We start from the raw sequence: 20,961 nt of genomic DNA, 5'->3' as shown, positions 1-20,961 counted from the left end.
TGAGGGTGAACATTAGGGGGTTTAAATCAATTTGTAGGATAACAACTAACATTCATGTGATTTGATGAAACTCGTGCCAATATAATATCTAGTTTCAGTATCATAACACCAACATTACTTTTTATGTTGGCTACTTTTCATTTAAAAAGGGAGTCAAAGTTTTCCAGTGGAAAAAAACCTAACTAAATAAATAAACATTAAAACAGGAACTTTATTTAATACATTCTAAGTGAAATAATGATTAGCCTTTAATATAAAAGAAAGGACCTTTGTTGTTCATCTGATGATGAAAATCATAATTATCATTTTTAACATTGTAAAACACAAAGGGAAATAATGGCTTTTGGTGCGTATGTGTGTGTATTGAAGCCTAGATCTTGAGTTGCCTAGGCCAGACTTAAATATCGTCAACTAATGCATGGATTGCAACACTTTTGTATACGGTTATGGTCCTTCCTGCAGCCAACGGCGCCTTGTAGCACACTCACAACAACACAGACTATGACACCCCTGTTGTGATTTTACACCAACGTGTAATGATGTAAAAACTCAAAAACAAACACAGAATACGACACCACTGTTGTCCAATAATACTTGTGTGCAATATGTAAATTGAAAATTGATGAAGAATGTTACTTGTTAATTGAAATAACTTTATTTTAAATTTAAATTATTCAAATATTATGTGCATGCCCTTTCTAATGGTGTTTTATTTTGTTGGTCTATATCTTCACTTTTGCTGTAACAATGTAAATGTCCCCTCTGTGGGATAAATAAAGGTAGTCTGATTTTGATTCTGATCATCTCCAGATATTGCCTTATAATGACTTAGATGTTTGAGCATATTCTTGACTTCCCTAAGCAAATATGCATCTGGACACACTCGTTTTTTTTTATCTACCGTGTTGAGCTGGGGCAGTTTGCAGTGTGTGGGTAAAAGATAAACTGCTGCCTCCACAGACCATGACAGAAAATTCTGCGACTCCCGTAAAAAAACCATTATTTACATTAAATGATGGTGACTCACAAAATCAGTCAAGCTTTGGGGAGTCACTCTTTCATTTTCACGTGTTCATTTTGATAAGCAATGGTGGCTGCCCACAAATGATTTAAATCCAACAAAGCCATAAGAGGAGGGAACTGCAACCATAAGTCCAATGAGCGATAAATGGTAGAAACAAGACATTTGAAGAAATCACCTTTAACTAAGAGTATTTTCACTCTTCTGGTCTTTTTATGGACCAAATATCCCAAAAATAATAGCATATAAATCAACAATTTAAATAAATGTTGGTTGTAGCCCAGATTTCTTTTTGCCTGCTGCACTGACAGATTTCCTGATTTAATAAACCACTGGGAATGAACAGCATTACTCAACTAGGCAGCCAAAAAGAGAGCCCCTGCACATCCTCTTTTAGTAACTTCAGTCAGCATGGGCAAGGCATAGCGTGCAACCACAAAAATATGCAAATAAATCACCCCACCTCCTTATTTCTTGTAAGAGGCAGTGCTTATTTTCGTCTGTTGTCAATCAAGTACAAAAAATAGCAACTGGGCAAGCGAGTCGCTATATAGTGCTGAAATGAGCAGCTGTTTAGGAGGCAACATGTCAGTACTGGAGATGACAATTTGACAAATGTATGTACAGCTCTAGAAAAATGAAGAGACCACTCCAAAGTTTTCTTAAATCTCTACATGTATGTCAGCCATTCCATTTCAGTGTCTGTTGAATTCCAACACAGAGAAATGTTGACAGTAGTTTGTAGAATTAAAATAAAATGTTTTAATCTAACAAATACCTAGAAATAGTCAAACCAGAGAAACGGATAATGCTGCAGTGGTACAGTATCTTAATTTTTTTCAGAGCTGTATCTTAAAGCCGATATCACTTAATCCTTTGTACCATAGTGCATAAATGTTGCTAACATTTGATTTTATATTCATTTTCATGTTAGTTTCATTTATTCTTTCATAACCATTTATGATTTATTTTAATTTAGAATAAGCCCCACGCACATTTACAACCACTATAAATATTTTGATAACTTAAATGTGTATTAAACCCAGTGATGTAAAGTAACTAAGTACATTTACCTAAGTACTGTATTTAAGTACAATTGTTTGATACTTGTACTTTACTTGAGTATTTAAATGTTTGGCTACTTTGTACTTCTACCCCAGTACAATTAAGAGGTGAATAATGTACTTTTACTCCATTACATGTATTTAACACCCTTAGTTACTTTACAGATCTGGATGAATGATGTGAAATATAAGTGTTAAATCAGACTTTAGTTCCACCTGGAGTAAATTCACAAGCTACCCTGCAGTATACAAAGTCATTCAAACTAGCTGCACCTTTACCAGCTTTGAGAACACTTGAATGATCAATCATTATAAAACATATCATATATATTATTCTGAAATGAACCAATCTGCATAATGACTATTTTTACTTTTGATATTTTTAGTATGTTTTGATGCAAATACTTTTACAACATAGTAACATTTCTAATGAAGGATTTTACTTGTAACAGAGTATTCCAACACTCTGGTACTTCTACTTAAGTAAAATATGTAAGTAATTCTTCCACCTCTGATTAAACTGTACCTGAACTTTTCTTTTTGCGATATCTCAAAAAACACTGTACAAATGGAAGAATAGGAAAATCTACTCAACTAAAAAAAGGTTGAGTTTAACAGTCATCATTGTAAACCACCAGAGGGCCCCAGAGTAGTTCCACAAAATACTGCTAGTGACAACAAACTCACAGCCCACTTTTCCCTATAAGAAGTATTTTATTTTTCACATTATAGTAACATTTTTCAAAATAACAAAATGATATAAATATACAATAAAGAAAACAATGTATATACAGGCAACACTGACTGTGTGTAACAGTAACGCACTGCCTCCATTAGTAGTGTAAACAAAAGGAGGATACTGGGTTGTGAATTGTACCGTACCATCAGAGGAGACTTAAGGAGACTTCATGATTTATTAACCCCCCAGGGTTGATGTTAAAACAGTGCTGAACACATAAACAGGAGAAGAGACAACCTGCTAAAGTCTATTGTAAAAAAACAAACTAGAAAACTGTAAAAGTGCTTTTGTTGATCATGTATATTCAGAGTAAGACGTTTTAGATTAGGTTAAGACTTACACAACAGCAAGTGAAGCATTCTTTCCATGCTGGGACGGACTTCAAGAACATATCGTCCAGATTTTTGGGGTAAATATGCAAATAGGTGTGATGCGTATTCCAATAAATTCAGAGTTGTGTATTCAACTAAACCAACACTCAGCTTTGTTTCATAAAATCATTTAACATCAGGTCTAACTTCATCCAACCTGAGGCAAACCTTAATTTAAAATGTATACTGTTAGCTAGAATTATTCTTCTATAAAAGAACGATATAGCTTAACAGGAAGCCGTTCATGTAAACACAACATCTTACGTTAAGTGTCAAAGTGTATTAGTCTAAATACCTAAACGGAAAACAAGCGGCTTGTTTCAGTGGTTGAGATCTATTTGAGGGGAACAACAAAAGAATGGACAAACGTTGATATGACATGCATAAATCAGGGAGGAAATTATCTTAGAAAACAGGAAGGTCTTAAAACTGCTCTAACTTGACCTGGAAGGGATATAAATAGTGCAATATAAACTGGGCCTGTTAAACGCATTAGCCGGCCCATGTTATTGTTAACTTATAAAGTATAACTGGGATAAATGTGATCAAGATAAGCCTTATCTTTCAGATATATGTACAAAACTAACTCAATGTTTAATTGAAAGAATAAGCATGTTGGGCTATCACATTGTTGAGATTCCACATAAAAGTGACTTAAATTAAGTAGGAACTTTGCTTGATTTTGGATATTTTGAGTAATTTAGCTAATGAATAGGTATTCTTCTGATTGAGCGATAATCCATTTGTGCATGCAACTGAACTTTTTTAATTCCTACCTACAGAGAACATCACATTTTTGGCTAAAAAGACAGCTTTTCTTGTTATACTAGTCTTGGGTGAGCATTTTTGTAAATGTGTCTAAAAGTTGGGAATTTAAACACAAGTAAGATTTGTCATGTAGCCTACTGTGTAATATGTACTGCCAGAACAGTATAGCTTTTAAGACTTTTTAGACAAATCAGAAGACTTCTTTTTTTTTCTTCTCAAATCATACTAAATGGTTTTTGGGGACCAATGGTTTGTGGTTAAATTTGCTAATAGCTTTATGGTCTATTATCAAAAGAATCCATGTACTCCAGTTGCATCTTTAACCCAATAAGACACCAGCATATTGTTTTAAGAACAGGGATTGTTTGTTAGTTCCAATTATAAAATACTAATTAATGTTTAAGATGCATAAGCATGTTTAAAGATTCATTAGCACTGTGTAACATCTTATGTGGAAAATTCAACTAGTGACACACCTTTCTTGGTTGCGGAAAAACAGGAGGAGGACATTATAAATTGTCTTCTGTCATACAATTGTCTCTTTCAGATTTGCATGTAGGTAAAAGAGGTATGGGTCAGGGGCAGAATGTAATAAAACCTCATTTGTTATTTCTACAGGTACAACAATTACATTTGGCTCGGGGGGTTCTGTGTCACTTTGGGACTCTGTGTCATCTGAAAGTGTCTCTGGATTAGAAGGCTGTTGGTTTGCTAGAGTTTCTATATCAGCCTGCTCCATCTCCTCTGCAAGGTCCAATTTGCTGCCATAGAGCACCCCCATCCTTCGTGCGAGCATTCCCTCTTTCTCTAGAGGATTTTCACCTTCGTCCTTTTGACCCTTCCTCTTACATCGTTGCATAAAAGCGGCGTGGCGCGTGCAGCGTTTCAGCAGGTGTTTGCGGTAAGCCCTCTGAACGACCACAGCGGCCATCTCCTCTTCTTTGTGGCGCACCGTTGTGGTAATTGGCGCAAAGGAGTCTGAGGTTGGGTTGCTGAGGATGAACTTGGCCTCAATGCTTTCCCGCATCGCCGCCATCTCCAGCGTGTCTCCCAAGACCATCTGTGTGACGGCCATCAGGACATCCAGGCAGTGGATCCTGTCCCCGATGACCAGGGGCAGATCCATTGCCATTAAGGGAATTCGGTTGGGCTTGGCAACCTTCAGTGGCGGCTGCAAGGTATCACAGAAATCTGAGAGCTGGCTATACTCAATGAACTGAGTTCCGTCCAAGTCAAACTTTTCCCAAGTTTCATTGAACATCTCAAAATCGTCCTCACAGAGCGCATCTCCGCTCTCCTCCTGCGCCACGTTGAAGTTCTCCAAGATGATGGCGATGTACATGTTGACCACCACTAAGAATGAGACGATGATGTAGCTGCAGAAGAATGCCATGCTCATGAGCGGATTGCCGCAGTTGCCCTTTACATCCGTGCCTGGGTTCTCAAAATTTGGATCACAATCTGGGAACTCCTTATCCAGCATTGGAAGTAAAAGTGCATCCCAGCCGGCAGAGGTCGTGATCTCAAACAAGCAGATAATACTGCCACCAAACGTCTCGAAATTAAATATATCGTCGATTCCAGCTTCCTTTTTGACATAGGCAAAGTTTGACATGCCAAATATGGAGAAGATGAACATAATGAGGAAGAGCAAGAGGCCAATGTTGAATAGGGCGGGAAGTGACATCATTAGGGCAAAGAGAAGCGTCCGAATGCCCTTGGCTCCTTTGATAAGACGCAGAATCCTGCCTATTCTTGCTAGTCTGATGACTCTGAACAGAGTTGGTGACACAAAATACTTCTCAATGATGTCTGAGAGCATTGTACCTGAAATAAAAAGAGACAATAATGAACACCTATTGTCTGTTTGAACACAGTAGCAATTTTTGGTTTCTAAGAACTTCAATTCACCTACCGGCTATTGACAAGATGACCACAACAAAGTCAAAAACGTTCCATCCGTTTGTGAAGAAGTATTGTCGCAGGGCAATGAGCTTCAACGAACACTCTCCGGTGAACACGACAATGAAAGCCACGTTCACTTTAAAAAGGAAATCTTCCTTCTCTGCACTTTGGTTGTCCGTCTCCACCATCATCGTCACCATGTTGAGGCAGATGAGCACCATGATGAAGATGTCAAAGAATTGCTGGCTAATGAAGTCAAACACCAATCCCTGGATTGGGTTCTGCAGGTGAAAGGGAAGGCAAGGAACAGAAACACAAATCCAACAGGGTCAGTTGGCCTGTTCACACCATGTGCAGGGTAAGGGGTCAACACATAGGTCACAGGTCAAGATGGCATACCACACATGCTGAGCTGATGTGTCACAACGTTGGTGTTGCATTGTTTAAAAAATATAAATGCAACCCTTTTGTTTTCGTCCCAATTTTGTTGAAATAAAATAAAATAAAATAAGACTTAGACTTCTTCTATGCAAAAAAAAAGGCTTATTTATCTCAAAATCATGTGCAAAGATTACACAGGTGTCCCCAAATCAGAATTTATAAAGCATTCGTAAAGAATTGATTCGGCCGTTATAAGAGCTACATTATATGCTTGTTTGGCAACACTGCAAACATCCACGAAAAGAAGACTCCAAAGTGGCAGGCTTCATCGAAGATAAGCCTTTTTACAACTAGATTCTGTAACGCTGAAAAACTGCTGTCGGTTCAAGACTCAGCAGAGGACAACAAGCTTCCAGGTTTCTAAAAGTCTATGCAGCTCCTTCAGCGACAGGCTGCTTCACCCCCGCTATCTCACGGAGAGATACCGCAGGTCCTTCCTTCGTGCAGCGGTCAGACTATACAACAAGCACAGCCACACACAGCCACACACAGCCACACACACACAGCCAGCCAGCCAGCCAGCCAGCCAGCCACACACACACACACACCCTGCTGTTAAATACCAACCAACTATGTGCAATATGTGCAATATATATACTGTATATATATATATATATGCCGTTTTAAATGTGACCAACCCAAGGAACACCTTTGTAATAATCATTCTGCCAAATAAGTAGCTTTTTTAATACATTTGTGGCCAACATTTAAGTGAATTAAGGCAGTTTTAGCATAGAAATAAGTTTCATATCCTTCATTGAAGTCGTGAAAAATGTGGGTAAAAACCAAATTGTTAATATTGCTATCAGTTATTAATGAATGACATACCGTTGGACGTGGAATTGGCTTCTGCGGTTTCTTGGAACCAAGTTTCTTCATGGCCTCATAGTACTTTTTTTGCTCCTCAGTCAGAAAGATGTCTTTATCTCCAAAGTGCAGACATACATTCAAACATCATTATTGGTGTTTAAATAGCTAAGTATAAATTGAAATACAAAGAAATCACAATTTAATTGTTACAGACTACTACTTCCAAAGACTTGTGATACTTATCTTTTTCTTTTGTTGGTTGAAATTGTCAATAATGACACCAATAAAGAGGTTGAGTGTGAAGAAAGAGCCAAAGATGATGAAGATGACAAAGTAAATGTACATGTAGAGGTTGATCTCATAAGAAGGCTGCTCCTCTACCTAAAAAGGAAGAACATATTTGAATGAATATAAATAGTTCAATACAAAGTTGTCCTTTCCCTGTTACTAAATAATCAATTAGATTCTTGTGAGAGATGCTCGAGAGTAGAGAAGATACAGGAGAAAAGGTTAAACAGGAATATGATACTGGTCAGGAAGGGCACTTGTTGATCCAAGACTGCACCATCAGCATCTGTCACTTACTGTATATATTACATATATATTCAATTATCTCAAAGTGCAAGGGTGTTGGAAAGAGAAGGCGAGTTTTTGAACTCTTGACTTCGATTTGTTAATGTTGCTAATTTCCATAAATCTAAAAAAAAGGTACTGAGTGTAAGTTTTGCAAAGTTTTATGGGATATATTATATGTTAACTAAATAATTGTGTAATTTACCAAAAGCAAACATAAACATATAGCACATGGAATAAATTAAGGGTCTTCAGCACATTATATATTTGATTTTATTATCATCACAATGTCAACTTTCTATATTGTATTCGGGGATCTTTTGGTATCAGAAGAAAGCTGATCTTCAAAATGAAACAATCAGTATAATAAAAATGGTTAGTTGTATTGTACATTATCACATATTTTCCTCATATCGTGCTTTACACAGGTTTATTTTAACTTAATTATCAAGTGTAGTCAGTACTGATACATGTGAGTAAAGATTAAAGGTCTCCCAACATATTTAATGGTCAATATAATAATATAAATAATAACTACCTCTCTTGAGTCAACAGCAGCATACATGATGTCCATCCAGCCTTTAAAAGTTGACTGAAAAAAAAGGCGCAGTGTTTCAAAACATGTTATTCAAAAGCTTTTACAACAATGTTAATTCCAACTATAATAACGAAAACATCACTCCTCACCACTTGAAGCAGTGACAGGTAGCCTTGTCCCACATTGTCATAGTTGACCTTGACATTGACCCAGCGGGCCTCCTGCGTTGCCTCTTGGAGGAGCAAGCAGTCGCTATGGTTATTGACCTCCCACATGGGGAAAAGTTCAGACGTGGTGGTATTAATGCAGCGGTAGAACTTCCCAGCAAACAGGTTAACTCCCATGATGCTGAATATGAGCCAGAAGATCAGACACACCAGCAGCACGTTGAAGATGGAGGGAATAGCACCAACGAGAGCGTTCACCACCACCTTCTCAAGAGAAGACTTTGTTAGAATAACGGGATTATAAACAAATGTAAACAAATATTTATTTAGTTTGTTAGAGTGAGAAACAAGCTTGTTATTGCCAGAAAGTTATATATGTACCCTTACCTCAGTTAGTTCTGGTACAGCATCCACAGTGTAAGCATGCATTTAACACACATTGGAGAGGAAAGCCAATCCAATTAGTATGGTATGCAAAACAATGCAAAAATACTCTATTACAAGTAAATGTCATTTTGAAATCCCACTTAAGAGTACCAGCGGCAACATTTACTGGCAAATTAATCAAGGTTAATTGCACTCATATTTTTGAGGTAGGTAGCACATTAAACAATGATGCAACTGTGGGATAAATATATACAAATGTTAAGTCAAATTAAAATATCAAAAGAACTATTTTCTATTTGAGCACAAAATATTTAAATCCAAAAACTTTAGATGACCCCTGTCAATTATGTCTATTTATTTTAAATAGATTTTCTGGTTAGCCATACACATCCCTCAAATATGGTTGCACAGCCACAAAACGTACCCTCATGCCTTCAAATCTTGACAGCGCTCGAAGAGGCCTTAGGGCCCTGAGAGTCCGGAGGGATTTGATTGGTCCAAGGTCAGAGAATCCCATAAAGCTGGCAGCTAAACTAATCAGGGAAATCTGTGGCAGAATCAAAACATTTCCTATTCAAGGGTTACAACAGACACTGATATGAAACATGTGTGAACACATATTCTGTTAAGTACATACAGATAGGTTAAAAAGGAAAAAAAAGGGGGAAAAAAGGGTGCCAAAACTTACATCTACAATGAAAAAGTCTAACCAACACCAGGCGTTAGTGAAGTAGGTCTTAAAGCCGTACGCGACCCATTTAAGCAGCATCTCGATGATAAAGACGTAGGTGAAAACTTTGTCAGCATACTCCAGAATAATTTTGATGGTGCGGCGTCTTTCTATGTATATGTCTTCAAATGCCTGCCGAAAGACAATAAGAGATACCTAAACACGTGTTCTAATGCCAATACAGTATCTTAACACTATGATAAAAAAATTTTTAAAGGCACTTACCAAAGCCCCGCTGCTCAAGAGGATCATGAAGATTATAAAGGTTTCAAACCAGTCATGCTCCACAATAGTAAAGCAAGCCCTCCTGAGGTTCCACCATTTTTTGCCTCTACCCTGGGTTATGTCCACAGTCAGACATGGCCAGCGCTTAATACAGCCTGAATGGAGAGGAGCAAAACAGGTTAGTTGAAGATCATTTTAAAATGTGTGCATAAATTACTCTGTTTTACGATGATTTCTCATACTGTCAGTGAAGCAGGCTTCCGGCTCTACGGGGTCTGGTTCTTCCTCTTCCACTTCTTCTGGCTCAGGCTCAGGTGGTTGATAGTCCACTGTGCTACACACTGAGGAATCCCCATCATTCAAAGCACCCATCAGCTAGTCAAGAATTACAATTAAAGCTCAGTTACAAAGCCACCATGTAAATAAACATTATTGACTCCCCCCACACACATTTATTTTCAGCCCATAGAAAGTTTTGATTTGTTCATGTGAGATTTTTCGGAGTTACTCACTTTGATATTTCCCAGTAAACAATGAACATCTTTATATTTTTCCTGAAATAGCACAAGAGCAGAGAATGAACTTTAGTAAACGTCAAACACAGAAGTTTCCAATGTGTATTTTTACATTTGCTTTGCTTTGTGTGTATACCTATCTGATTTTTAAGCAACTTATGTCGTCTGTTTATACCTTATTTGTTCAACTTGAACTTAGCAGAGGTGCTTGTTCTGATAACAACATATAACATTATTTAATTAAATGTACTAAATAGAGGCTACTGAGATTGCCTGACTGAGATTTTATATTAAGTACATCATCACGCTGCTAGATTAAAAATGTATCATAGCATCAATTGTTATTTGCTACCTGCATCACAAACTTGGCACCGTATCGTTTCCCAAGTGCTTATATATTGTGTTAAGCGGAAATGTAATTTGACCATGCCTAATCACAGTGTTAGAGGCTTAGAAAAAGAAGAAGAGTAGAATGAACATTGCATTCCTATTTCAAATCAACACAGCAGGGTGGGCACAGCGGCGGCCAAAATTGCAATGGGCTAATTTATGTATATACATTTACTTGCAGTTAATTACTCACTGAGGCTTTTGTTTTGACAACTTAAACAAGCAGTGGAATAGTACAACCCAGTCTCACAGCATTTCGTGTTATAGTCACGACATTTAATCTATTGATTCATGTTCACCAACACGATTTCCCCCTTTTTTTCGTGTCACACAGAACTATTTTAAAAGCAATGTATTTCGATTGGTAGTATGTCTCGTGCCTGCACCACGTCTTTTTGTCCGGTCGGGTTTTGATAGACCGGAAGCGGTGTGGTTGATAAAAACATTTTCTTACTCAATATTAAGCAACGATTATTGGTTTTATTTTAAATCGTATAATGTCGGACTTTTTTTGCCGCCCGTGAGGAAAATAAATGGGGCTCAGAATACTGAAATATGTATTTTTTAAATATTTGTTTCCTTCTAAATGTGTTATTGTTTTCTAACTAGCACACTTTTATTTACTCAACAATAACACACAATTATCTTTGTTTTTATTTACTTGTTTAATTCTATAATATCGGGCTTTTTGGCCGTCCGTCAGGAACTGAATTTCAAAATAAAGTCACCGGAAACAGAGTAGGCGATACACACCCACTAAACTGATTACCCAAGATCCTCAGCGGTTGAGGCTCTGTGATTACATGTTTTAGCCGCAATGCACGTTGGGATAAGGTGTTTATGCGATATGAAATCTGAAAACGTAAAAAAATTAAACTTTATTCCGAGTGTGCTTGCTTTTCTCTTTGAAAGTCATCACATAACGGCATTGTAATACACGGTTCGGATGCATTACCCGTTCAAGTCCAGTTTTGGATAGTCTGCCGTGGTTTCATTCCATTTCATAGAGCTGTTTGACGCTCGGCGTAACCTTGGCACACTGCCACTCCAACATCCAATCACAGAGCTTGAAGATTAATCACGGGGTTTGTCAAGCAAAGGGACTGTAGTCCCAAACGATAGCTGAGGATTATGGGTAGTGTAGTGTCTTCGGCCATCGTAAACTTAGAAAAAACTATTTGTTTCTCCGGATCAAAGGGGGAAAACACAAAAGCATTGTACACAATTTAAACCAATCAATGTTGTGTAATTAACAAGGATAAACTGATGTTTTTAGTTGATGAGTACTGCAGATTACTATGCAAACTTTGAGACCGGAAATACTGTTCTCACCCCAAGCTGTTGCCTGGCAACGCAATTCTGTTGATAGTTATTTCATTTCGCATTAACACCATATCCCAACGTGCATTGCGGCTAAAACATCCAAATACCGAGCCTCAACCATAGCTGAGGATCTTGGGTAATCAGTTCAGTTGCTGTGTATCACGTCTGTTTCCGGTGACTTTATTTTGAAATTCAGTTCCTGACGGACGGCAAAAAAGCCCGATATTATAGAATTAAACAAATAAATAACAAGGATAATTGTGTGTTATTGTTGAATAAATAACAGTGTGTTATTTAGAAAAGAATAACAAATTGGAAGGAAAAAAATATTTTTAAAATACATATTACAGTATTCTGAGCCCCATTTATTTTCTTCACGGACGGCAAAAAAAGTCCGACATTATACGATTTAAAATAAAACCAATAATCGTGTCTTGATATTGACTAAGAAAATGTTTTTATGAACCACACAGCTTCCGGTTTTCCAAGAACCGACCGGACAAAAATACGTGATGCAGGCACGAAACATACTACCAATAGAAATACATTGCGTTCTGTGTGACACGAAAAAAAGGGGGAAATTGTGCTGGTGAACACGAATCAATAGATTAACTATTGTGACTATACACAAAATGCCGTGAGACTGGAGCGGGTTGAATAGTGTAAGCATACAGAGCCAGAGTAAATTCGTAAAATGTTACGAGGTTGATCCAAATGTTCAATACAAAGAAGGAAACAATGCTAGAGCCAGATGCGTAACAGCTTTCTTTGGCTCCTTTTCTGTAACCATTGAGGCACTAAATCATGGTGGAATTAGCAAGATAACTAGTTATGTTAGCTAGCTAAATTAGCAAGATAGCTAGCTGTGCAAGCTAGTTGCGCCAAACTTTAAATGCTACACTCGTTAAAGAAAACAAGGCGAATAGCGGACGGCTGCAGCTCTGGGTCTCACAGTGCGTCCTCCCCACGTCCCGCCACTCCAAAGAAGGACTAGCTTACAAGCAAGACATCCATTTTTGTCGATCAACAAACACATTTTAAGCCAAACTGTTTTCACCATAACTAACCGCAACAACCAACCATTCTAGTCAAATCACCAGTGAAAACAGTTCAGTCTGTTCTACTACTGTAATTCTATGTCAATTGAATGTCAATCAGGGCAGTATAATCAGATGTTGAAAAAATCTCAAAAGACCCCACTTTGATAGGCAAACACATCAAATGGCAGGCAACTTACAAATTACATTATTTTAAATAGCCAAAAATGGATAACTCACATCCAAAAAGAAGGACCATGTTTATGGTTGATTACTTAGGCTACATGCCACATTGCATCTTAAACACAAGAACTGCATGCTTTGAGATGCAGAATGGGTCATTTTGGGTGTCATTTTTGTATTTGTTTGTGTGATGAGTAAAAGTGACTGTACTTACCGAATAATGTGGATTATGTTCTTCATCTGAAAACTCTGAGTCATCAGCATCATCAACATCATCAGTATCATCCTCATCCATGTTTTCAAAGTCTGACTCTCCCTGAGCAATTGGCACATTTAGACTGAACTCTCCATCCACAATTAATCCAGAAGGCCCACATTCAACCAAACAATTAGGTATCCCATCAGCCATTTTGAAATGTTGACTGGAGTCAAAGTGGTTCATTTCAATTCCCTCAGTTTTAGGGTCCTCGTCTTCATTCGGACCCTCCTCATTGTCCTTGGGCTTTTTATTGATAATCTGGAGGATGGATCGAACGAGGAACGCTTTGAACCAGTCAATGCCTCGTGTGATCCTGCCAATGGCGATCTGGAGATTGTTCATCTCTCCGTCTTCGTCTGTTGAGAGATTGTCTCCGCTGAATGAGCTGAGCAGTAAGGCCAGGAAGAGGTTCAGCACCTGAAGAAAGAAACATGAAGGTAATGATAAACACACTATGTAAATGTATAACAGCATTGTAAATAACACAATATCATCAATTTCCTAGTGTAGCTTTGTGTGAAAAACTAAATAATTGCACAGCAAGAGATGCACACCATCTGTAGGAAGCTACAGTAGCCTATATGAAATATCTATATATTTGTATTTTATATCTGTGATTAATAGATAAATCATTATCGAGAGTGAGTGAATCCCAACTGGAGAATTGTATAATTGCACAGTCAAAGTATGCCTACTACGGCTTCAAAATAAGTACTAATTTTATCATAGACTATTTGGCAATTTATGTAATAATTATGTCTGTAGAGGACAGAAAATATTTTTTAAATAAAAAACTCCTGGTCAACCGTTCTGTCTTTAAATGTTTGTTTTTTGTTAGTCCCAAACACCAAAATATTTTTCTTTGATATGAAATAAAAAGAAGAAAAGAAAAGTCCGGACTAAATCAGATTCACAAGTCAAATTTCCCCTGTGATGGCACAATAATGAATATTATGTCATCTGCCTCCTGTTGCAGACGCAGCTATCTTTAGTGACTAAACCTGTTAGTAATTTTCTCGGTTCCTATGTCCCAGGTTTAGCAGGGGATCACGATTACATGGCAGGCTGATTTCCATCATTCCAGTGAGGGAGCTGTGAATCAGTAAAGAGGACTGGAGGAAAAGATGAGCTGCTCAAAACACAAGCCCGACGGAGGAGTGGAAAAATGCTACAGAGCTTTCCAGTATTTGTGAAAATTCTAAGACGATTTACAATAACGTTTAGTTTACCCATATTGTGTTCTTGTAACTGATGACATTGTTTTTCATCTTAGCATTAGAGCTAAACAGTAAGAAGCGGCTAGCCTGTCCAAATTTTAAAATAAATCTGCCTACCAATGCCTTTAATTAACATGGACTTCTTTGTTTAATCTGTACTCAGAAGTGAGCCTCTAAAGTAAGCTTTAGATGTTCTCAAGCTAGCTTTCCCCCCGTTTAAAAGTGTAATGCTAAGCTAACTGGCTAGTGGATGTAGCTTTTCATCCAAGCGTCAGTATCGTTCATCGTTCAAAAAAGTCTTACACACAACAAACTATTAAACTGAGAGCTTTTAGAAAGAATCCCGTATGCTTATTTATAATCATATTCATCTGAGCCCTTAAAATAACATCTAGCCTACAAATTGTTAAAAAAAGTAGTCGTTTTCTTTGTGCTAAGGCAAAAACGTGGATGTGAAAAGTCAATAAAGATTGCAGAATAGATATTGGGAATTCAGGGGCATTTTACACATAAAGAGAAAACGTATACCAGTAATATACACTCCATGCGCAGTTGTGCTGATGGCCCAATATTATTACCTCTTCATCATTTACGCTTTAATCTTCTATCAAATCACTTTTCCTTAACACCACGTCCCCCTGCTCCATGAGCTCTGCTCGCTCAGCTGTCTATGTTTGTTCCCTTTAGTGGCAGCATGCTTCCTTGAGCCGGATCTTAGCACATACTCAAGGTCAAAGCCACTGTTTGGTGGCTCGAGTCATTTGATTCAAATAGAAAGCCCCCTCTCCCTTGAAGAAGTGTATCTTTACGTCAGAGCAGATATTGTGCATCACAAAAAAGCTTTGAAAATGTTGGCACGGTGTGGTCATTGCAATACTTTTGTCAGAGTGACGATGGGCCACTTCCTTTCCATTTCTATGAATAACCTAACCGGAAATAGTTTCAGCTCTAGTCATTACATACAATGTTGAAATCATGACAGTGTGATCATCATGTTTTATCCATCCCATATCCTTCTTCTGTGAGGCCTGATCAAAAGCTCCAAACCTTCAGGATTCTTCTTAAAGCACCCAAAAGTTCACCAAGGCAGTGTGTGAAATAATGCATAGGGATGTTTGAATATTACAATCTGTGAATGGTATATTTTAATATTTCAGATAGAACAATGACCCCTTGTGGATACAATGTTCCTCCCCAGTTGTGTGTGCCTATCCTTGGCCTCTCTCTGCGGAGGGTTAACAATAGATTGCCGAGATATGCAGACAATCTCCTAGCATTATATTAAGATAACTGTTAGATTTAGAAAGATTTGACAAAATAGTTTGTCAGCTTTACAGCTTCACAGTAGTAACAGTTGCAAGTTGAGTGGCGGCATGTGTGAGTTTGGTAATGATCATCTTGAGATTCACTGCATGCTGACGCAAGCACTGACTATAAAGACACTGGCAACCCAGTCATAATGACACTCTGAGAAACGTTTTTATTTTAAATCTAAATGTTGTTGAGCTGAGTAACGGTCTTCATTGTTTCCTTTCAAACCAATCAGCATAAAGGGGTATTTTATCAAAAATGTCTCCCTCAGATTCAAGATAGGAATCAGCTGTGGATGAATAACTGTTACACTCACCACTAGATTTCCAATGACCATAACCATCATGAAGACGACTAAACACATCCCAGTTCCGGCCACCTCCATGCAGTCCCACATGGTCTCGATCCACTCCCCGCACAGGATGCGGAACACGATGAGGAATGAGTGGAAGAAGTCGTTCATGTGCCAGCGTGGCAGCTCGCACTCTGTGGAGATCTTGCACACACATTCCTTGTAGTTTTTGCCAAAGAGCTGCATACCCACCACGGCAAAGATGAAGACGATGATGGCCAGCACCAAAGTTAGATTTCCTAAAGCTCCCACTGAGTTACCAATAATCTTGATCAACATGTTGAGGGTGGGCCAGGACTTTGCTAGTTTGAAGNATACAGTATCCCTCTATTTCACTTCCTGTTTCAAAAGTGCTGATTTGGGATATAAAGCTTTACAAAAAAAAAAAATTGATAAATAAATAAAAGGAGGGGGCTGAGCTCATGCGGGACCCGGCAGCTACTGTCTAAACTAAATACTGCGGTGATGAAACGCCATATCATGGATTATCAAGGATTATTTCTGAAACAATATGGAGCTCAAAGGCTTTCTCTCTTGCCGGTTATACCACAAGGTGAGTTCCTTTTTATTTCCTGCTTCTTCACACACATGCTCTCCAGTACATGTTAGCTCTGAGTGTTAGCGATGCTAATGTAAACACCAACCATATTACGTCCAAAACAGTCGAGCATTGTTTCTGATAGCAACTTTCTGATAGTGCCATCGGTCCACATTTCTGATACTACGTCATATCGGACGCAATTATGGATCAGCTCCGTTGTACCCCCGTTTTTAGAGATTTGGGTACGGAGGAAAAGAGAGAGGATTTTATTTTCTGACGCTGCGTGAGTTCCCTGACACCGGGGACAAATTTGTATGTATAAAAGACATCAAAAAGTGCATTTTGGATGATAGGTCCCCTTTAAAGTAAAAAAAGCTGTGCAGTTTTAACGAGGTAGTATTGGGCAGAGATTTACAACATATACAGGGAATGTGCAAGGTTCATGCTATTTTTATAAACTGTTTTACAATGTATTTATTCTAAGTTATTACTTCTGTGAAATATTTAATTTCCCCGTAATTACACTGTTTTATTTTTTGTTATGACTGGCTGTCACTCCAAACTTACACATTGTCACCACTCTATGAGAGATGCTTTTATTACTTTTTTTTTTACACACTATTTTATAATGCTGCTTCTTATTTTTGTTCCATAGATGTGTACTTATTTTCTTTTCTTGAGCAAGGCAGCGAACCGCCAATGCTTTGCTCTGTAAAAAATGGATACCTGTATTCCAATGCGTGTGTGTATTTGTAATGTGTGAATTCAAACAGATGTGCGTTAATGGAACAAATGTTGTCTATGATGGAATATGTTAACACATGTAACACACCAGCATCCTTCGTAATTACAAGCCTTTCCCGGCCTCTTTTTCTTGACTGTTTCCTTATTTGTAAATGTATTAATACATTTCTAGTCATGCATGTACAGAAGATTGAGAGAAGGGAAATAAGACAGAGAGAGAGAGAGAGGACGCATTGAATTTCCACGATTCTCCACCATGACCTGGAAAGTGTCTGGGGACCATCGCATTTGAGGTCATGTTGATTTCTCAGGAGAACGGCTCTCTAAAGGTTTACAGAAACAGGGAAACATGGTCTCTCTCCGCTGCCACTGTGATTTATGTTTAGACAACAGATCACTGTGTCACAGCGTCTCACACATTATGACACTGTGCACATGTACGGCCGGGGCTTTATGTGACAGTGAGTGACACAATTTAAATATATATGCGCCTTATCTTAAACAAGAAAAACTGTATTTTCTTTGGTCGCATAAAACTGCTGTTTTTCGTGTACACTAAATTCACAGTGTATCGAAAGTCCAGACAAGCCTAAATACAATACAAAATCACTTACATGCGATAGGGCCTAAAGCTTTGAACATATTTAACTAAATGTATTTTTTATGATTTCTGATGTCTGGAAGGCACTCAAATAAAACACACAAGATTTATGAGTCCTTATACCTCTGACTGCCACTGCGGTCTGCATTGCAATATTATACAAATGTGCAAAAGACAATCTACACAATATTACAGTCAGGATATCCTACTCATTATTTCAGATGCTGCGCCTCTATAGGTCGGGGGATAGAAACATGGGATATATCTCATTGTGCAATGTGTATCAAGCTGCCACAAAGTTGTAAAAACACACTCTGACTAATTGACAGGAAGAGAGCCTTTGATTGGTCGACACATTCAACCAAACACATTGTGTGATTTCTACAGATACTAAAGACAAAGAAAAATTGAAACATCATCATAGAGGACATTCATTATTGAATCTTATGACATTATATAACCATCCATTCCATTGAGTGGTCGTTTTTATCGAAAGCAACTGAAAACAGTAAGAAGCCTTGCAAGTACATTTGCTTCAAATGGGCCAAACCGTTGTGAGTCTCAATTGAACTTAATCTTGTACGTACTCGATTTTTAAAAGTTTAGTAGCTAAGGTGCAATGAAACAAGGTGGATTTTCTATCTGCGATGTAAGCTGTTCAGACTTTCTGCAAGATGATATCAATGGGGAGCTTGCTCCATAATTTTGGACCAAGGATAGCTAAGTGTTTAAGTTGAAGGGTCCTACTCGCAGTGAGGGAGTAGCATGTTGATAGGTCAATGTAGAGTGATGTCCTGGATGTAAGAAGGACCGTATCCCTTCACAGTAGGCCAGTAACAATGGCCTAATTCCAAACCACTTCCTATACCCTACCCCTACACACTACCATTCTATTTGCGCGTTCACAGAGGGTCCACCACATTAAGTGCTGTAATAAACCAACAAGTGTGAAGTGGGAGTGGGTTATCAAGCCCACCAATAGTGAGTCTGCATTTCACCTGCTGCAGGACCTGACCGGACTCAATACTGTGTTTGTCCGTCATGAAACTCGCTGTTTACCAACAGTTCCTGAAGACCGTTAGGCTACTGGTAAACTGCGTTTACACATTCTCTAAAAAGACCCTACAGTCCAAGCTGGATAAAAGAGAGAATTTGCAGTAGCTGAAAGCACGTTAGAGCGTTAGCATATACTGTACATTCACACATACTGTACCACCTCGTAAAGACATTTCAGCCTCCTAGGACAATCTAAGGCTATACATTTCATGGTAAAGTATTCTGCTTTACCTCTGACGTTGACACTGTTGTTATTGATATGTCACTTTAACAAATCCTGCAAATGTTAAAAAACCACCGCCTCAGTGATCAACACAAACAGTGGGAGGCGTCCATATAATCTGTTAAAAAGTGCAGTGATGGCACTGTATTGAACCCTCCTGCCTCCCCGTAGATGGTTTCACAACAGCGTGATCTTTGTTAAGTTCTTGAAGACACACGACCCTTCGCTCCTCCCTGGCTCATTGCTATAAGGACACATTAAATCTAGATAGTGCTGCTGTATTAAGTAGGGAGACTGTCTCATGTTACATGTAGATAACCTTGTGTTATTAGCTCCCTGATGGCCAATCAATATGCCACTTCCTTTGCTGCTGAGGATGAACCAAGTCCCTCACCTAGATAATCATCTCTCACTGTCTGATGCCGAATAATTGGTAGCCTCTCAATCCCAGCTTGGTTGACAAGGGTGGTTTACATATTAAAAACACTGCGCTAACAGTCTATCATTCTGAACACAGAGAATAAACATGCATATACATAATATTTTGAGATAATTGAGCTGGGATGCATCACCAAGCCCCAAGGAACTAAAATAGCTTGATAAAGAGAAGCCGGGGATGGGCTTAGTTTAAAGTGTGCTGTTGATCATTGGAGTAATGCTATGCATAGGGAGGGAAGGACGGTGTTTATGACTGTGTCGGGAAAAGAAGTGCAGCAGAGAGTTGAGTCCCTGATGGCCATCTCTCTGCGGAGAGAAGAAATCATCTTCCCAGTGAGCGGAGGGTCCCCGGCGGACAGAATTGACATGGATGATGAGGATGCTGATGATGTTTAAACGAAACACTCCCTGTCCATCTGTCCACATCCGCACTTCTTCTTCCCTTCTGCTATTCCTCTTTCACCATTTTATCTATTCTCCTTTTCTCCCCATGCAAGCACAATCTAATTAGCTTTTCTCTTCTTCTAAAGAATTCTGTAGCACATTTATACACGTCTGCATTTGATGCAATTCAAAGTTGCCATATTTCACGTAAAGAAAATGGTAATTTAAGAATTTGAGTGAGGTTTGTTAAGATATTTATTTAATTATAGAGTTGAGATGAGGACTTCATCAATGAGGTTATGATTACAAAGTAAATAGTAGTCATAAAAGATCCTAGATGGCTCTATAAGTGTTATTGAATTAAATGTATTCCACACAAAAAAATGCATTTCAAATCTGTATACCTCTATTATAAACTATCAATCATTCGATTACTCTCCATAAAGCACATTTACAAGGATTTTCTGGTGTTCGTAATTAGTGCCAGCTGTGGCTTGGTCGTCCACCAATTGCATCAGCTCCACAGTTCTGCAGTTGAAGTGTGCTTGGGAAAGATACTAACCCCAAATTATTCCCAATGGTGACACTGTGTGAATGTGTGTGAATGTGAATCTCCCTGAGCAGGTGGCAACCTCTGCTCTGTATGAA

At 38.3% G+C, this 20,961-nt stretch overlaps 1 protein-coding gene across 1 annotated transcript; it reads right to left on the bottom strand.

The window, feature by feature from the left end:
* Positions 1-2,785: 2,785 nt before the first annotated feature.
* On the bottom strand, positions 2,786-16,633 carry LOC104957095 (sodium channel protein type 4 subunit alpha A-like). Its single transcript, XM_010784709.1, has 13 exons — positions 16,291-16,633; positions 13,402-13,863; positions 10,252-10,293; positions 9,982-10,114; positions 9,740-9,894; positions 9,473-9,646; positions 9,209-9,331; positions 8,380-8,661; positions 8,231-8,284; positions 7,363-7,500; positions 7,138-7,242; positions 5,879-6,149; positions 2,786-5,790 (listed from the first exon to the last, which is right to left on the bottom strand). The coding sequence occupies exons 1-13, from the start codon at positions 16,603-16,605 to the stop codon at positions 4,490-4,492; spliced, it is 3,555 nt and encodes a 1,184-aa protein (XP_010783011.1). The 5' UTR covers positions 16,606-16,633; the 3' UTR covers positions 2,786-4,489.
* Between the last annotated feature and the right edge of the window lie 4,328 nt (positions 16,634-20,961).

This window comes from Notothenia coriiceps, unplaced genomic scaffold (genome assembly GCF_000735185.1).
Source record: "Notothenia coriiceps isolate Sejong01 unplaced genomic scaffold, NC01 NC01_scaffold00026424, whole genome shotgun sequence".
NCBI lineage: Eukaryota > Metazoa > Chordata > Actinopteri > Perciformes > Nototheniidae > Notothenia > Notothenia coriiceps.
Note: the sequence above shows the minus strand (reverse complement) of the source record. Positions and strands in the feature narration are given on the sequence as shown.

Bases quoted from the DNA above. Each gene is read 5' to 3' on its own strand.
- LOC104957095 (XM_010784709.1), bottom strand. From the start codon at position 16,605: ATGTTGATCAAGATTATTGGTAACTCAGTGGGAGCTTTAGGAAATCTA. The intron at 8,662-9,208 runs GTACGTTTTGTG...TCTCTTGAGAAG, and splicing joins CAAGATTTGAAGGCATGAGG to GTGGTGGTGAACGCTCTCGT. The intron at 8,285-8,379 runs GTGAGGAGTGAT...CTTTTTTTTCAG, and splicing joins ACCTGTCACTGCTTCAAGTG to TCAACTTTTAAAGGCTGGAT.